The sequence below is a fragment of the Punica granatum genome, chromosome 8 (assembly GCF_007655135.1).
Source record: "Punica granatum isolate Tunisia-2019 chromosome 8, ASM765513v2, whole genome shotgun sequence".
NCBI classification, from domain to species: domain Eukaryota; kingdom Viridiplantae; phylum Streptophyta; class Magnoliopsida; order Myrtales; family Lythraceae; genus Punica; species Punica granatum.
Window position 1 is genome coordinate 11,529,834 of NC_045134.1, and position 16,934 is coordinate 11,546,767.

The 16,934-nt window shown below is 36.9% G+C and overlaps 3 protein-coding genes across 3 annotated transcripts; all 3 read left to right on the top strand.

The window, feature by feature from the left end:
* The first annotated feature begins 3,699 nt into the window (after positions 1-3,699).
* LOC116189638 (citrate-binding protein-like) lies at positions 3,700-4,359 on the top strand. Its single transcript, XM_031519393.1, has one exon. The coding sequence runs from the start codon at positions 3,792-3,794 to the stop codon at positions 4,188-4,190; it is 399 nt and encodes a 132-aa protein (XP_031375253.1). The 5' UTR covers positions 3,700-3,791; the 3' UTR covers positions 4,191-4,359.
* A 757-nt stretch (positions 4,360-5,116) lies between these two features.
* Positions 5,117-5,984, top strand: LOC116189146 (citrate-binding protein-like). Its single transcript, XM_031518687.1, has 2 exons — positions 5,117-5,424; positions 5,541-5,984. Exons 1-2 carry the CDS (start codon positions 5,158-5,160, stop codon positions 5,922-5,924), a joined length of 651 nt encoding a protein of 216 aa, XP_031374547.1. The 5' UTR covers positions 5,117-5,157; the 3' UTR covers positions 5,925-5,984.
* Positions 5,985-14,675: 8,691 nt separating this feature from the next.
* Positions 14,676-15,671, top strand: LOC116189087 (citrate-binding protein-like). Its single transcript, XM_031518616.1, has 2 exons — positions 14,676-15,014; positions 15,122-15,671. Exons 1-2 carry the CDS (start codon positions 14,691-14,693, stop codon positions 15,503-15,505), a joined length of 708 nt encoding a protein of 235 aa, XP_031374476.1. The 5' UTR covers positions 14,676-14,690; the 3' UTR covers positions 15,506-15,671.
* The last annotated feature ends 1,263 nt before the right edge of the window (positions 15,672-16,934 follow it).

Here is a 16,934-nt window from a genome sequence, read left to right on the forward strand (position 1 = left end):
AGCACGGCCGTTAGATGTTGACGGAAAAGATAACGCCGGGATAGATTTGATGCAAAAAGTAAACCATGGAATAGATTTGACAAAAAAAAGTATATGATAGATTTGACAAAACGAACAAACCATGGGTCATTTTAGATAAAAACCCCTATATAAAACTCAAGCTATGTTTGGGAGGCCGAATGAGATTTCTAAAATATCCTACACTTGGTGCCAACTTGGTTAGGATTCAGTTTAGGATATACTTGGATAAAAGTATTAAGAAGTTAATCTCAAGGAGGAGGTGTGATAAGGATGGATTAGGATATAATTATTTACAACGAAAATGTCCATAGCCTTCTATCAAATTTTTGAATTGAACCATTGAACAATTATTTTTACCTACTATTGAAGAAGCAAGGGGGGCGGTGGGGCCCGACGTTGGCCACTACCACCCCCCCCGGGCGAGGTCGTCGGTGAACCCACGGGTCGCCATTGACATTGCCTAAGGTAGTAGTGGCCGATGTCGGGCCCCCACCACCTCAAATTGTCCCTCTCAAAGAGAGAAAGGTAGTAGATTGGGGTTGTGGTGGCCTGATTCTTGCCATCACAACCTCGATCGACGTTGTCGGTGGTCACATAGACCATCTGCGACCTCATTTGGGGTTTGTGGTGGACGGAATTGGGCCACAACAGCCTTGATATTTTGCCTTCGCGAAGAGAGAGAGGGATAATTCGCGGCGATGGTGGCCAAGCGTCAGTACCACTACCAAGACGAGGTCGCCGGAGATAGCTTGGCGCGCGCTAGCGACCTTGCGCGGGGCGGTGTTCGCGGCATCTGGCATCCACTGCCCTCCTTCCATCTTTCATGATTTTTTTCAATTAAAATTTAATTTTCAATTTTCAATTAAAATTAAAATTTAATTTTCAACATTTATTTTTATTTTTATAAAATTAAATATTTATTTTAAGGGATAAGTTGGTCATTTCACTTTAATATTGTAACTCTAAACCTAAATATACTTCAAACGCTTGACTAGGACATTATAAATTCAAGGGATTTAAAATCTCATCCCATCCCGACCTTATCCCAATCCTTAGCCTGGTGATCAAATATAGCCTTAGCCGTTGAAACCTGAATATATATGAGCATTTTAAAATTGTCCCCCCCCCCCCCCCCCAAGAGAGATTGTTGGGATAATTTTATTTGTGCCAATTTTTCACTTCATTTGACAAATGAAAGCAAGTGAAAGATAAAAGTGGTTCAATGTCCATTGTAGACCAGAATTCTTTGAATTAGTTCACGTTGGACAGAAGTGATAACAAATATGACTACTCTGTTAAAATTTTCATAATTCATGGTGGATCCCTCTCTTAACTTGCAATATCTCAATTAGATGTTTGGATCTTATTAGGGATTATAATTTCCATTTGAAAGTAAAATGGCCATATAGTTCTTTGAAGTTTAAAGTAATATTTTAAAAAATTATAAGAAAATGAAAATAAGATAAAATAAATGGTAAAATGCAAAAACCTCCCCTGAGATTTGGTGAAATGAAACTCAATCCCATTTGTTTGAAAAATATGTATTTAACCATAATTGACCTGTTGAACCAAATCTATATCTTCTGAAAATTAACAAATTAAGACATAATTTTTGGGTTTCTTTTTTTTTAAGGCCGTACAATTATTTATTATTGAATAAAGCCGCTAATTTATATAAAATTTTTGTATAAAGCCCTTCAAAAATTTTCAATATTTTCTTTAGTTTGAGAAATTAAAAAAGAATAAGACATAGTTACAAAAAAAAATGAAATTGAATGCATCAAACAAAGAAGAGAAATAAAGGAGGAAAGGGTGGCAGTGGTCCGCTACCGGCCATCAGAGGGCACCGGAGACTCGTCAAGCGTGGTCGTGACCCAACAATGTTATCGAGGCTTTTCCTCTCTCTCTGCAACCTTTTTTTATTTTATTTTTTTTTCATATGTCAAGTTAAAGATTTTTTTATAAAAAAATAAGAAGAAAAATTGATGTGAATTGGTGACCTTATTAAGTAATAAATAATACCATGGCCTTTAAGAAGAAGAAACCAAAATATTATGACCTAATTGTTATTTTTGCAAAAAAATAAAGATTTGGTCAAAACAATCAACTTGGGTGAAGTGCATATTTTTCCAACAAATGGGGTTAGTGCCATTACACCAAACCCTAAGGGAGGCTCATGCATTTTACCCTAAAATAAAAAATATTAACTTTTTTCGTTGGAAAGAAACAACATAATCAGAGATGGAGGAGAGCGGTGGTGGAGGTTCTACGTTGGCCATGGTAGTGGTTAGTGTCGGGCCCCCGCTGCCCCACTGCCCCGCATCAAGTTCGTTTGTTCAAGTTTACAACCCATAGATTTTTCGCCGAGGCCCTCCATAGTCCGTACTTATGGCCATGTGGAAGTTCACCTGGATATATATATGACCTTATGGATGAATGCTGAGCTCCTCGATGGAGAAAGGATAAGAATACAAGATTTTCGGTGATTACGTTGGGATTAGTTAGAAGTATTTGTCCTTGCACTGTATGTGCATAAAATAAGTGATTAGCTCATATTAAGAACATAAAATATGATAATAAGACCGAGAAAGTTGAGTGAAGAAACCCTTCCACTTATGAGAATGCAAAGGGAAATCGATAACCTCATAACAAAATAAGAATCCGATTAAAACTGGCTTGACTTATAACAGTACAATTATATTTGTCTTGTGAATAGAGAAAATTTCTGCTTGGAATCAAGAGAGGGCATAACGCAGTAGTGCACCTCTTATCTAGTGATCAAAAGGTTCTAGGTTCGATACCCAGTGGAACTATCTGTGCTTATTTATTAGATATTTAGTATTTTTATTTCAATGTACTAGGTTCATGGGCCTCTTTTGTAATCGAAAAAAAAATCTTTGCTTGGAAAGCTTTACTCCTTATTGAATTAGTTGGGCATTAGACTTCTAAATACCAGTGTACTCACTGAAAAAACTATAACAATATCTTTCCAAAATATCTTAATACATTTTTTCCCTGTTTACATAAGCACAGGGGCAGTTTTCGATTGAAAATACAAGTCTTGTATATATTTTCAGTCCAATGACCAAGACTAATCCTATTCGGACGTCAACTTAATATAATTTGGTCCCCTGCATGGACTAATTAACTGCCCTACGCCCTTGCATTGTCCTTAAGGAAAGAAGTTGCGAACATCAGTCCAAAGTTTCACATATATTAAACTTGTTTTGTTCTTGCATGGTTTGATTACAGATTCATTGTTTTTGGAACATTTGCAGAAATTAAGAATGAAAAGCATTCATGCTAAGAGCCACCTTCTCTTCCTCTGTCTTGTTGGACTGAATGGAGCGATTCCATTACATATTGCGGATCCAACGGATGGATTCGCGCCTGTCCCGCTAACGGACTGGAATTTCAAGGTAGAGAAACCTCAAGACAAAGAACCGGATGAACAGTACAGTTACAAGGATGGGATCCGGCGGTTGTGGGTTTATGCTGATGACAAGCCTCACAAGCCCAGCAGTAAAACAATGCCTCGCACAGAAATCCACATAAGATTATTTTCCTTTCTTATGTCTAGTTTGTCGAAACTCGAAACCTAATGCTATACCGCGTTATGTCTGATTATATCTAGATAATTACCCCAACACTCCAATCTCATCGGGGTTCGATTTCATTCATACTTGTCAGAAAACATGATTTGGTGCATATAGATAACATGCTTTTCTTTCATTGGCTTAGTCCATTTTCATTTTCATTTTCATTTTTTGATGGATTATATACAGGGGCTTGATTATTTATCCGGAGTATGGCAGTTAGAGGGCCATGCTTTCGTGCCGAATGGAACCTCCAGGGCGATCATCGTTCAGATCCATGGTGGTGAGCAACATGCCACAACTCTGATACTGAGGATCAATGAGGGGGATGTGCACTACTACCTCCGGGATCTGGTGGTAGTGGATGTCTACGATCGATGGTTCAGAGTGAACATAATCCACGAAATGGATGAAGAGACAGAGATGGTTTTTTTTGACGGTGTTCAGAAGCTCGTGACGGAAGATTGTGGGCCCGGCGATCTCTTCTTCAAATGTGGAGTCTATGCAGCTCCTCCTAATGTGAGCTATTACTTGGAATCAAGGTGGAGAGACATCAAAATATACAAGAAATAAAATGGCTATGAATCATGACTCGCTAGCTCTATTAGCCGAAACTAAATTGTCATGGTCTTATTTCTTCCAATCCTTTTCGCTGTTGTAAAGGGATGCTACGCCTCCCAAAGGTTTCCTAGATGCGCTGTTAAAGAAAGCAGAAGATTCAGCCCATATTTTTCTTGAAAAGTACAGGATTTAGCGATACTGACATGCTACTGCTGACATATAATTGTCCATCTTTCCAATAGAAGTGAATCGAATGAGATACACCTAACTGTGAACTTGTATTTCGACCATAATGCACGATATACAAGCAATTGCTGCTAGTGCAAGGGAGTCCTTAACCAAGACCAGCTGACGATGATTAAAAAATCAAACGACAAAGCAGTAGAGTTACCAAGTTGATTGATAAAAGGGCATTTGCAGCATCAGCACTCTTGACTACGAACTATTACATTCTTCGTGAAATTATCAATTATAAGTATTTCATATCTTCGTAGTTTCATTAGACTATCTGACATGAACATTGAGTGTGCTGCTCTGTTTCACCGGAATGACCAGACTTGTTTCCATAGCAGGAAGCGGGCCGAAACTTTAAAGCTAATCATAATATCCCTTTCTCGGTGAAATATCAAAGATTCCCCGCGATAAATTTGATGCTGCCAGCATAAATTACAAGGCATCAGAAGCCATGAACTTAAATGAACTGGTCCCGTTCATGATGTTATTATTTGGACCTTAATATGTTTATTTAACGACACCACATATATCGGTTTCATGTCATTTTCCATGTCAGTAGGTGAAATGAACTTGATATTAAATATACACAAAAATCCAGAAGACAAAAATCCAAATTTCTACCTTAATATTATACTCTGATCATTCTAATTTTTGATTAATCCCTTCTCAACTCCCTTTCCCTACTTATAGAGCGCTTCAACTTCTCATAGTTCCATAAAAACTTCTGATTCTGGGATAATCAACCATGATCATAGAGCTGTCCTTGATCTGCCCAATGCTCTTATCTTTCGTAATCTCGAGCTTGGGAGAGTATTCCAATGCTGATCCTATCGATGGCTTCACCGAGGTGCCGCTCACGGAATACAATTTTGAGCTGCAGAAGCCGTACGACATTCCGCTCGAGCAACGGTACAGTTTCATAGATGGGGTCCGCAAGTTATGGGTCTATGCTGATGACAAGCCACATGATCCCAACAGCCATACCCAGCCACGGACTGAAATCCGCATCCGGGTATGTGAAATATGATATCATAAATATTGGTTTTCCTAGTACAACGAATCTCAAATGCATAAATTATAATGTATTTGCCGCTTGGCCTGTTGTTTGGAAATTTCTCATAAATACAGGGCCTGGATTACTCGTGCGGAGTATGGCAGTTTGAAGGGTATGGTTTCGTGCCAAATGGGACATCAGGGGCCACGATTGCTCAAATACATGGAGCGGCTAAGGGAGCAACCACAATCATACTGAGGATCTATTATGGGGACATGAGGTACTACAGCACGGATCTGATAGCGACAGACATGTACGATAAGTGGTTCAGGCTCAACATAATCCATGACGTCGACGGAGGGAGCGTGACCGTCTTCCTCGATGGCAACCAAAGGTTTCAAGTGCCGGACAAGGGGCCAGGAGACCTGTACTTCAAGTGTGGAGTATATGCTGCTCCTGCTAATATAAGCTATTACATGGAGTCTAGGTGGAGGGATATCAAGATTTACAAGAAATAAAATGGCCCCGTGTAATATATAGTATAATAATAAAACGTCGGTGTGACTTCTTGCCTTTTATTATAGTGTACCTATGTGCTGAGGGTAGGGAGGGAATGGGAAGGGACCAAGAATTTAAGGCTTTGGTTTGGAAGTATTGTTGCTGAAACAAAAAGTGCTAAAATATAATTGTAGAAAAATAACTGCTAATTTTAGAATAAGTAAAAGTTTAATTGTCATGGGTCGGACCACTGGAGTCCGGTAAGTTTCCAGGTTGTATTGCTCGACGTATTACATGTTTGGGCAAGTTATACGCACTAAATCAGCTAGAACAGAAAAGAGGATGACATGAATGTAACCTTAATGTTATCAATTCCCGAACTTTCAAAATAGTAACTTAACCATGTAACCGATATTATTACCTAGTTCTCTCCTTAAACAGAACCAGAGGAAATAGAACGCGAGAAGGTATTGAGTTAAATGCTTCATTGAATCTAACTAGGCTATTAACGTGACGAGCACTGATAAGGAAGTCAACGAGATGATCACTCATAAAGCAGTCGTCCAATCTGCCCTGCCCCTGCCAAGTTCTCCAGAAATCTTCACAAACCAAGAAAACTGAATCATCCTGCAAAACCGTTCCTAACCGAACCGGAAAAACCGAATTAATCAGTTACGGGAATAATTCTGTTCGGAAATTTGAAAGAAAAACTGGTCATGAGACGGTTATGATTTTTAAAATTAGAAACTGCAATTAACCATTTCTTGCTGAATATAGATATTTTTAATTTATATTATTATAGTTAATATTAATATAATATGAAAGTCAATGGAATCTTCGTCTTTTGAAAAAAAAATCCTAGTTTAGCGATTCCCATTTCATTTTTACATACTTGTCTATATTATATATATATATATATAATATTATATTATAGTTAATCAAAGAAATGTCAAACTAATAATCTAAATTCCTAATTGGCTAATTCCCATTTTTATCTTTGTGATGTGTTGAATTGTTAGTGAATGGTTTGGAGTCTTTTTGTTCTTGATTTTAGATTTTTTTTAAAATTTTCTAAATATCGGTACGGTCTGGTTTACCGAATCAGAAAACCGATTATATTTTGAGAAGGTTTTTTCATTCTAATACAGTTACGGTTTCTGAAATTCTTGAACTGAAAATTCGGAATGGTTACGGTTTATGCCAAAAACAGTACCGAACAGTTCCGTGCCTACCCGTAGCGATATATGCCCCATGTGACGATGGGTTTGTGGTGGGTTTAGCCAGAGAAATCAGCTTTTATACCATAAAATTTATATACCAAACCCTTTTGTTGATAAATCGGTGAATTTGGAGGATATACTAAAAACATTGAGTAGAATTGTTTTCAAATGTAAGGTTATTCTAAAATCAATATAATTTCTAAAATAACATAAATAATAATTGTATTGCAAAAACAATAAAATCTTTTAAATCGATTTCATAAGTTCTGATTAGTTCCATTTTCTTTGTATTATTTTCTTGGAATAAACATTTATCACTCCACCTAGTTTTGTTGCGAATGCAAACCTGGATTATGGAGCGAACATCAACAAAGAAGCTCGGCGAGGAGAAGAACTATATCAAGTTATGCCAAACTATATATTCTGGTGGAAATTCTATTGCCAATGCCAGTTGAAATCCTCATTTAATTTAAGAAGATTTGCAAGCTCTAATGCGAACTAGTCACAAATATTACGCCAAAAGGCATCTCATCAATCTTCGGAGAAATCATGGTGTGCTTCGGGTTTGTGTGTAATGTCAGACGTCGTGGCTCGGACTATGGGGAAAAACACTCGTATTTGTTTTTAAATTTCAACTACAAGAAGGTGAAAGCATCCAATAATGATTTATACTCGGAAGATTTCTTTGACAGCAATTGGTCTATGATAGAAAGTACAAACTACACGATTCGTGGTCTTGGCATTCTACAGTGGATTATTTCCCATCAATATACTGAATGCATTTTGATTGATGGTGTCCATTGATTAGATAATTTCAGGTCATTAAGGTAGATAATGTTCTAGGGACCAATTTACATTGTCGTTCAGTATTTGAATCGTTTTCATTCGATCTCCCGAGTAGCTTATCATATGAATTTCAACTACCGCTGTTTGGGATTATGACCAATCACAGTCCACGTCTATCTCAATTGTTCTCCAATTTATTTTGTTTCTACTTTTGGTCGGACGACTTTCAATTGATCATCACAACCTTTATTCCTTTGAAAGCATCAGAATGCAAACTGTTAAATAAAACCCCGTCCTATTTCGCCTCCATGATTTTTATTACATGAATACTATAGATTATATGGTGTTTTTAAGTGAACTCCTGCGGAGTACCAATCGGTGGAATTTAGCTTTGATGGGTCTTACCAATTAAAGGATGGATACTAGTGTCATAAATTGAAAAGAATTTTTCGACTCGTATCGACACCATGGAAGAAGGATTGGGCTGATAATCACTACCATGATGGAGTTCGCACGCTATGGATCAACTATAATATCCTCCAGATCTCCATGAAATGCACATAATCTGAGCTAACCATGGAAATCCTATTTTAAGGCCAGGAATTGGTCTTCGTCCGCTCTAGAATTGACATTAATTGGATACCCTTCCTTTGGCAGGTGCGTGCCTACCATGTAAAATCTAAATATCCGTGCTCTGTTTCAACATATAAATTTCTTTCTGGGTGCGTGCAGCATATATACGCAGGGGTCCCATATGAGATTGTCAATACGAATCATGGATGGTACATAATCGATGAAAGTGGGTAGGGAGACAATCTCAAGATATAGAATACATATATAGTACAAGAGATTATTCGAATACATATGCCTAATTTTTATAAGTATTGTGTAGAATGCGTATATGTATTCTTCAAATACATATACCAATTAAATTCATGATCAAGTCTCTACTTAATTGATATATCGTGCAGCTTTTAATTTATCCATGAATTAGGGCAAAGAAGGGAAGGGAAGGAAAGTCTTATAGAATTTTCGAGAACTGATCCCTGATAAAATTTTCTGCCTCTTTTCTTTCCTTTCCTTTCGTCTCTCTTTCTATCCAAACGGAGGTTAAAAGAAACTTAAATCATAGGGAAAGAGTTTTTTTGTGCTTTGATCATTTACCATGTAATGCGAAAGGGTGCATCAGCTATCTCTCCATCCGCTTGGCTATTTGCATGGATAGCATACAATCCACCAATCGTTGACTTAGTTTGCCAGGAAAACTAATCCAACTATAAGATAATATAATAATGTTACTATGTTAAGATGGACTTCCATAAAACGAAAACCGGATAAAACATAAGAACATTGTATGTAAATCCAAATTTACAATGCAGCAAAAAAAAAAAAATGAAGGTGATACCGAGACATCTGGCCGACAGAAGATGACCATGGAAGTCGCGCCATGTACACAATTATATTCTTAATGTCTTAATTATAACTCAAGGTCGGGATCAATAGCGTCGTTGTCACTGCAAATTGGACTATCCCTTTTTTTTATTTAAATTTCTCTAGAAAATATCAAAGAACTGAACTATTTCAATTATAAAGAGACCCATGGATTGAAGAACTAAACAATTTTAAAGAATGAAATTGCCATTATGATAAAGGTCTATACCCAACCCAGATCTGCTTAAGCTGGTAAATGAATGGAGCCAAATTTCTTATACATCCAGGGTTTTCTTTTATTGTCTTTGGATTGAAGATTTCAATCACCACACGCTATCCTCACATGACAACATAAACTTTAACACTTGACCTTGTGTAAAATGCACCCTTGAAAACATCTGCATAAGCAATTTAACTGTGGTGTTATCAATTAAATATTAAATCTCGGCCTCGACAATGGACTAGGCCAGAAATGGGCGAAGTCTTCCTCAGTAATTCGGGTTAGGAGACCTGATATGAGATGGAATATGCAACTTTCCACTTTGGATGACCTTCAACCACACACTTATAATAAAATGAAAATCTTAATCTTAATCTTAATAATAATAACTAATAAAGGGATATAGGTGGTCTCAATGAATATCGAATTTGGAATCTCTTGATTGCCAGGCGAATGAGTGCGTCATTGCACTACACCTTCTTTGATATGTGAAATTTCATTTTACTAATCTCTTATTTGGATTGTCCCTCCCATTTCCTTTCAGATCCAAAAATAGTTTGCATGTAATAAATAGGGTGAGTTGACCACCCTCCCCTTCAAAAGCATCTTAAGGGGGGGGGGGGGGGGGGGGGGGGGGGGGGGGTACTGGTTTGTATACGTACCTGAGCCGAGCTGAGTCGAGTCGAGTCGAGTCGTGTGTTGGCAAGGTCAAGCTTGGATCATACCTTGAAAAAAGTCAAGTTCGGGCTTGCTCAGGAACTTACTTGTGTATTAGATTCAACACGAACACTCAGTTTGCAATCTCAGTAGTTTATGCAGTATAAAATGTTATAATTGAAAAGTACAGCAATAGGAGCGTTGATGTTCATGAAATTGAATAACTAAAAATCATAAGAAGGAAGATAAGGAGAATATGTGATTTTAGTGCTACCTTATGAAGCATATAAATGAGGTATTTGCCCAGCAAACCATAGCCTTCCTCCAAGGGACACATATGCTGGGCTCTCTCATTGCTTTCCATGCACTGGAGGTGGAATTGGAAAACTTCCCTTTTGCACTTTTCAGGATTACTCTCTCTAAGTTTGTTGGCAAGTTTGATTACTTGGTCAAGCCTTGCTTGCCAGTGGCGGCTGCGCTCCTGAATCTGATCATTTTCAAAGAATGGAGCCTGGCTGCACTAAAGCTCCTGCTCGGTCTTGGATAAGAGTCCTTAGCATTTGGGCACTATTGTGGAGAGGAAGAGGTGAAATGAAACATTGTTCCTTATACAATGCGGCGGCCTTTGGACTTGGTCTTTAGCTGCTGTTGTATCTTTACGAGTTTCCATATTTTCAGGCTTCATGAGAATATAAAGCCAATAACAGACAATCTTGTGTGCCAAGCATTTGCATACTTGCAAACTGCAACTTATGCCCCACTGAACCACCCGATTGCCACAGCGCCTCCTACAGCTGCACTCTCTCCAGCACTCCTTGATAAATTTCTTTTTAGGTGGCCTTCGCAGGCTTGTAGAGCCCCACCATTTGATCTTTCAAGGGGACACTCTTGGCAATGGAAGTGGGAGCGCCTTCTGTGTTCACGAATCATAGCAGTACACTCTTCCAAAAAAACTTTCCTTCTCAAGGCCTCTTACTGTATATGCAAACTCACCTCCATTTAATTTGCACCAGCACAAGCATAGGGCACAGTTGATGACAGGCAATCAACACTGCAACTTGGACAACAGCTTCAGCCATCGATCTGAGCAAGAGAAAACCTGACAGATGCACCTTCACAAATTAGGCTCTGTGGTGTATAGAGAAAGGAGGGTGGGACCGTATTGTTGATCTCATTGATCCAACAGATATTGTCTATTTCTTCCCCTTTGGTGATATCATCACCTTTAAGAGTAGTGTGCTGGACTCCAGGAGTTGCTTGCCACTGTGCATGTGTCAAGCGATGTGGACCAGTGTCTTCAGATTGTGCCAATTGGGTACTTTCAGTAGTCTGAGTAGACCCGTTGGAGATAGCTTCCTCAATACCTTGTGCGGATTCATTTCAACGATCAGATGTTACAGATGGCACAGGAAGTTTTTCTGTATCATTTCCAACATTACAAGCATCATCCAGGACAGGTATATGCAATACATCCTGCACTGGCCCCATGTCAACTGTTCTATTTGAAACTTTGATTTTGCAAATAAGTATAATTGATAAGATATGGTAATCTATAAAATACTTCTCAAAATTTTGTTTATTCAAATTTGGAATTCTCTCCTTTTTTTGGGTTTTTTTTTATTACAATTTAAATAATTATTTGAAATTTTAATTTTTTTCAAATAAATATAATTTATAAGATGTGATAATCTTTACAATATAATCTGAAATCTAAAATTTTTCAAATAAATATAATCTGGTAATATACAATAATTTGTAAAATATATGTGAATATTTTGAACATTACAAATTTTCTTTTGAAATTTTAGTTTTGCATATAATATAATTGTTAAGATATTGTACTCTATAGAATACGCTCTGCATTTTTAATTTATTCAAATAACAATAAATTTTTTCGATCTGATGAAAAATTCAGTATACTGCAATAGTAATTTATACACAGTATATTTTAAATTTTCAAATTTCCTAATAATATAATTATTTTTTGAGTGTTTGATCAATTTTTCATGTAAATATATATTTCGTACTATTCCGACAACACACAAGCTAATTTCCTAATATATATATATCAAAGCGGACTTCAGCTAGGCTTGACCTGATGGCCTCACAACCCTACTACTCAATGTAGTTTTTATCCGGACTCGATTTAATGGCCACAAAAGTCAAAGCATCCAGATCACTCAATGAATTTTCTTAGTTTTTGGTTTTTCATTTTAAATAAATGTTTCTTATAAATTTGATTATCCAAAAATTTATAGAATATTTCCTACATAAGATTTTGTAAAATCTGGAAGATTTATGAAAGTTTTTAATTTTATAGTTTTAATCACAAATTTTAATATTAAGCTAAGATATTATATTTGTATAATGTACGTTTGGTATAATTTATTAAATCAATCTATCAGCATATTATAAATAGAAATTTTAGTCTCAGATTATGACCGGTTTCATCAGTAGGAAATATTGTTACCAAATGACGTAATTTAGATTTCATCATAAAAGTATCAATTTTAGTAACGTACAATTACATTTTTTTAACTTCTTTAATATTAAATTGTAAATTCAAATGCCAATAGTCGTGTATATCTATATATTTATAATATATTTTATTGATGTCAAATTATAATCTTTAACAATTTTACACGTATCATAAACTTGATAAAAAAGGTAATGGAACATTTTCTATCCCTTGTGATGTACGAATTCCATGCCCAGTATAATAAGATTATAAAACAATAACGGATGGCCGTTGCCGTACACACCTACTAACCTTTGGGTCTTAGAGGTTCCCCTAGATGCTCTTATTACGTCCAACCCAATGTTCTAAATTGATCTATGGTTATGGCCGGTAATCCACGCTTTCGCAACATCACATCCACATTCAAAAGTTTATTTACTCACTAAGATGTTATGCTATGAAACTCCTACATTCGAAAGCGACATATGGGAATATTAAGCGATCTCTTTGCAAAGGTGTTCTCAGAGCTAGCATCTTAAAATGAGCAAGATGCCAAATTAGTATTCCCATCTGCGTATATGGATACTCGTGCCATAAGAAAATTGACTAAACATGATTGAGTAACCAATTGAGCATATGCAACTCAACAACGCAAAGTACGTTATGTAATGCTTATGAGTGTCCACATTAATTATCAGATTTACGAAAGCAGACGTTAATTACTTTGCAGCCGTCTCTGCCACGAATACCTTGCCCCTGTCGCCTTCAGTTGTTGCTTAATGCTGTAAATCCATCTTCATAAGTTGTTACCATATCGTGCCACGGTCCCCTTCTATACGCAACTATATTTTCCACTTGCGGATCATATTTCAGTTACAAGGAAAGTCAATCGTCTTAGTACAATAAAATAAGGAATTTTAATAGTTAATAAAGGGACACGTGGATTGCTTTAAGCGATTCGGCGCTTGTCTTGCTTAAGCAAGGCCTTGGGTCGAGTCCATGTGAAAGTAGAAAATTCTCGCTATGAGAACTTTACTCTTTATTGGGCCGATTCGGCTCGATTGGATTAGTCGGTTTCCAACTGAGTTTTTGGATACTGGGGTTCACAAAGAAAAAAAAAAAGGCACGGATGATCCCACAACAAGTATCGAACATGAAACTTCTTGATTACCGGGAGGTCCATGGATTTAGTACAATAAAAAAAATTAATTGCTAATAAAGGGGTATATAAGTATCGAACTTGCAACTTCTTGATTGTCAGACGAAAACATACGTTACTGCACTACACTCTCTTATAATTGCACTGCACTCTCTTTTGATTATATTACACCCTCTTTGATACTGGTCGTTCATATTGACATTTTGTCAAATTTGTTAAATACTTATATTGCCACAAAAATAGTAATATTGCCAAAAATTAAATAAATTGAAAAACAAAAAAATGCAAACCCAATCCTATGAGTGTAAACCCGCTGGAGCTACATGTTTCGTAAAGCATGTAATCTGATTGTCACGTAAAACTTGGAATCGAGTAATGTCAGCCGAATTATTAACTTCCGGGCATATCAAACCTCTCGGTTGTAGAGTTCATTTTCTTATAACACCTATAATACACGTGTTGCGATTACAGAAATCGTTAGCATAAAATTAGTTTTCACGAACCATCTACAATATAAAAGTCTGTTATGGTATGAAAGACCGATAAGCAAGGGAACTTTGATTCCCTCCTTATTATATGAAAGAAGCGAAATAGACAAAAATGAGCTCAGCGGGGATATGGGAAGGGTAAAAGAAGATTAATTTGGAATCTATGATCTAACCAGGTTACGAAAAGTACAATCGACGAGCCCAACGCTATCACCTTCCTGACTTTCAAAATTGGACAAGTTACATCCTTTGATATCTCCAAATTATTTCCGAATTTATCGGGCCGACATGTTCCATCATCAAACATATGAGGCCTGTCTCTATAAATACCATATTTCCAAACCCTGAGGACTAGAATCAGTTCGACATGCGTATTACAATATTCTCACCAAAAACTATTCAAGAATTCGCAAAACCGATGTGTTCCTTCAATTATTACCGTCTGATCTTTTTCTCTGCCCTACTTGTGAGTTTCCTGGGGCCGCAGCGCTATGCTAGTGCTGATCCAACCGACGGATTTACACCAGTTCCATTGCAGAATGGAAATTTTGTACTTGAGAAACCATACAACGTGCCGCTGACTGATCGTTACAGCCATGTGGATGGAGTTAACAAGCTTTGGGTATACAACCATGACAAGCCCTTCAAGCCAGGAAGCGACACCCGACCTCGCACAGAGATTCGTATCAAAGTATTGCCTAACATCACACCCACACAAATATGCATTCCTAGTTTTCCTACATTTACTAGACATTGTATGAGATTTACTGTATGTATCAATGCATGGTCTTTTGGTAGGGATGCGACTATTCATCGGGAGTATGGCAGTTTGAGGGCTACGCTTATGTGCCAAGAGGCACTTCTGGGGTAACCATTATGCAGATCCATGGTGCAGCAGAAGGGGCTACGACGTTGCAGCTAAGGATTTACAATGGGGTCATGAGGTACTACAAGTACGACCTGGTGGCTACAGATCTGTACGACAAGTGGTTCAGATTGAACGTGATCCACGATGTGGGCAAAGGCAAGTTGACTGTTTTCATTGACGGCGAACAGAAGTATGAAGGGCACGACCAGGGACCGGGAGACCTCTATTTCAAGTGCGGGGTCTATGCAGCACCGGAGAAATCTAGCAACTATATGGAATCGAGATGGAGAGACATTAAAATTTACAAAAAATGATGGTGTTGAAGTTGTGATTGTTGGTTTGCTATGTGACAGCACTTGCTCTTTTATATGTACCTTGTAATATGAAGTACTTAATAGGGTGGAGACACTTTAATCGTATCGATATTTTATTAAATATCACACGGTGGAATTACATAGAAAATTTCTTATACATGTATTATATTTTCCAACTCCGACCTAGACATGCTTTTTCTCTCTTTGTTATCCGTTCCAGCTCTCCTGAACCCTACTAAACTCGTAAATTTTAACCATTTAAAGATAAGGAAAAAAAAATATACGCTCTCACCTGATAATTAAGAGATTTCATATTCTATACTTAGTGGAGTACATGTGTTCATTTATTAGTTATTGAAATTTCTATCTTTTTGCGTAAGGTCAGTGACCTCCTTGTAAACGAAAACAAGATAAGAAAAAAAATTCATTGAAAATATCTCGTGACCAAGATTGGATTGACGTAAAAATGTAATTAGTCTCGGACAAGAAAATCCGTGATCGATCTCATCAAAAGCAGAAAAAGAAAATATCTACGGCGAAGAACCATTCCATGCTAATAAAATTCCCCCTCCAATTCCCCGAGGCCCTTCTTGCCGGATGGAGGATGTGTGGCATCAATGTCATTTCCCATACAAATTACTATTTGGTTTGAACTGATAATTTCCATTTAGATATCCGCTCACTTTAGTCATAAGATTTTTCTGGTGTATTTTTAGCTCCCGCCTCATGGGCAAATTAAGCACTGTTGGACAATATTACAGTTGCACTACACCTCATGGTTATACAGGTTAGGCATGATTGTAAACTCTCTTAGTTTATATCATAACATTCTCAATCTAGCATATAATTGCAATAAATATGTCAGCTGTGACAAGGAGAGTCACAAGGACAAAAAAAATCAATTTTTATACAACAAGACTAAGGAAGAGAGCAAGTTCTCGAAGAGCGGAGAGAATATAGAAGAAAGAGAAATTATGGTGCATTTGATTTTAGAGTTAAAGTAAGTTTGATTTTGATTTTGATTTTGATTGTGAAAAATGATAAATGAGATGAGATTATAAATTTGACTTGGAAAACATGTATTTTTGTTGTGGAGTGTGTTGAATTAAAATCAAAATCATGATTCTAAAATCAAATTTACAAATCAAACAGGGCCTTATAGTTTCTTTTTCTTTCGAATACAAGTAAGGCTTGTGGTCTGATACAATGAGATATAAATTCTAATAATTAATAAAGTGACACAATTAACTCAATTGAATATCGAATTTGGAATATCTTGGTTATCGAGACCTTCTTTGATGAAGTATATGGGCAAAACTCAATATGGACTCTGAGGTTAGATTGCACAAAAATCAACAGTTATTGTCTTACACGATCGGACTTAGATGTTGGATGCCAAAAAATTGTACATAGATTGTTCAGTTGGCTC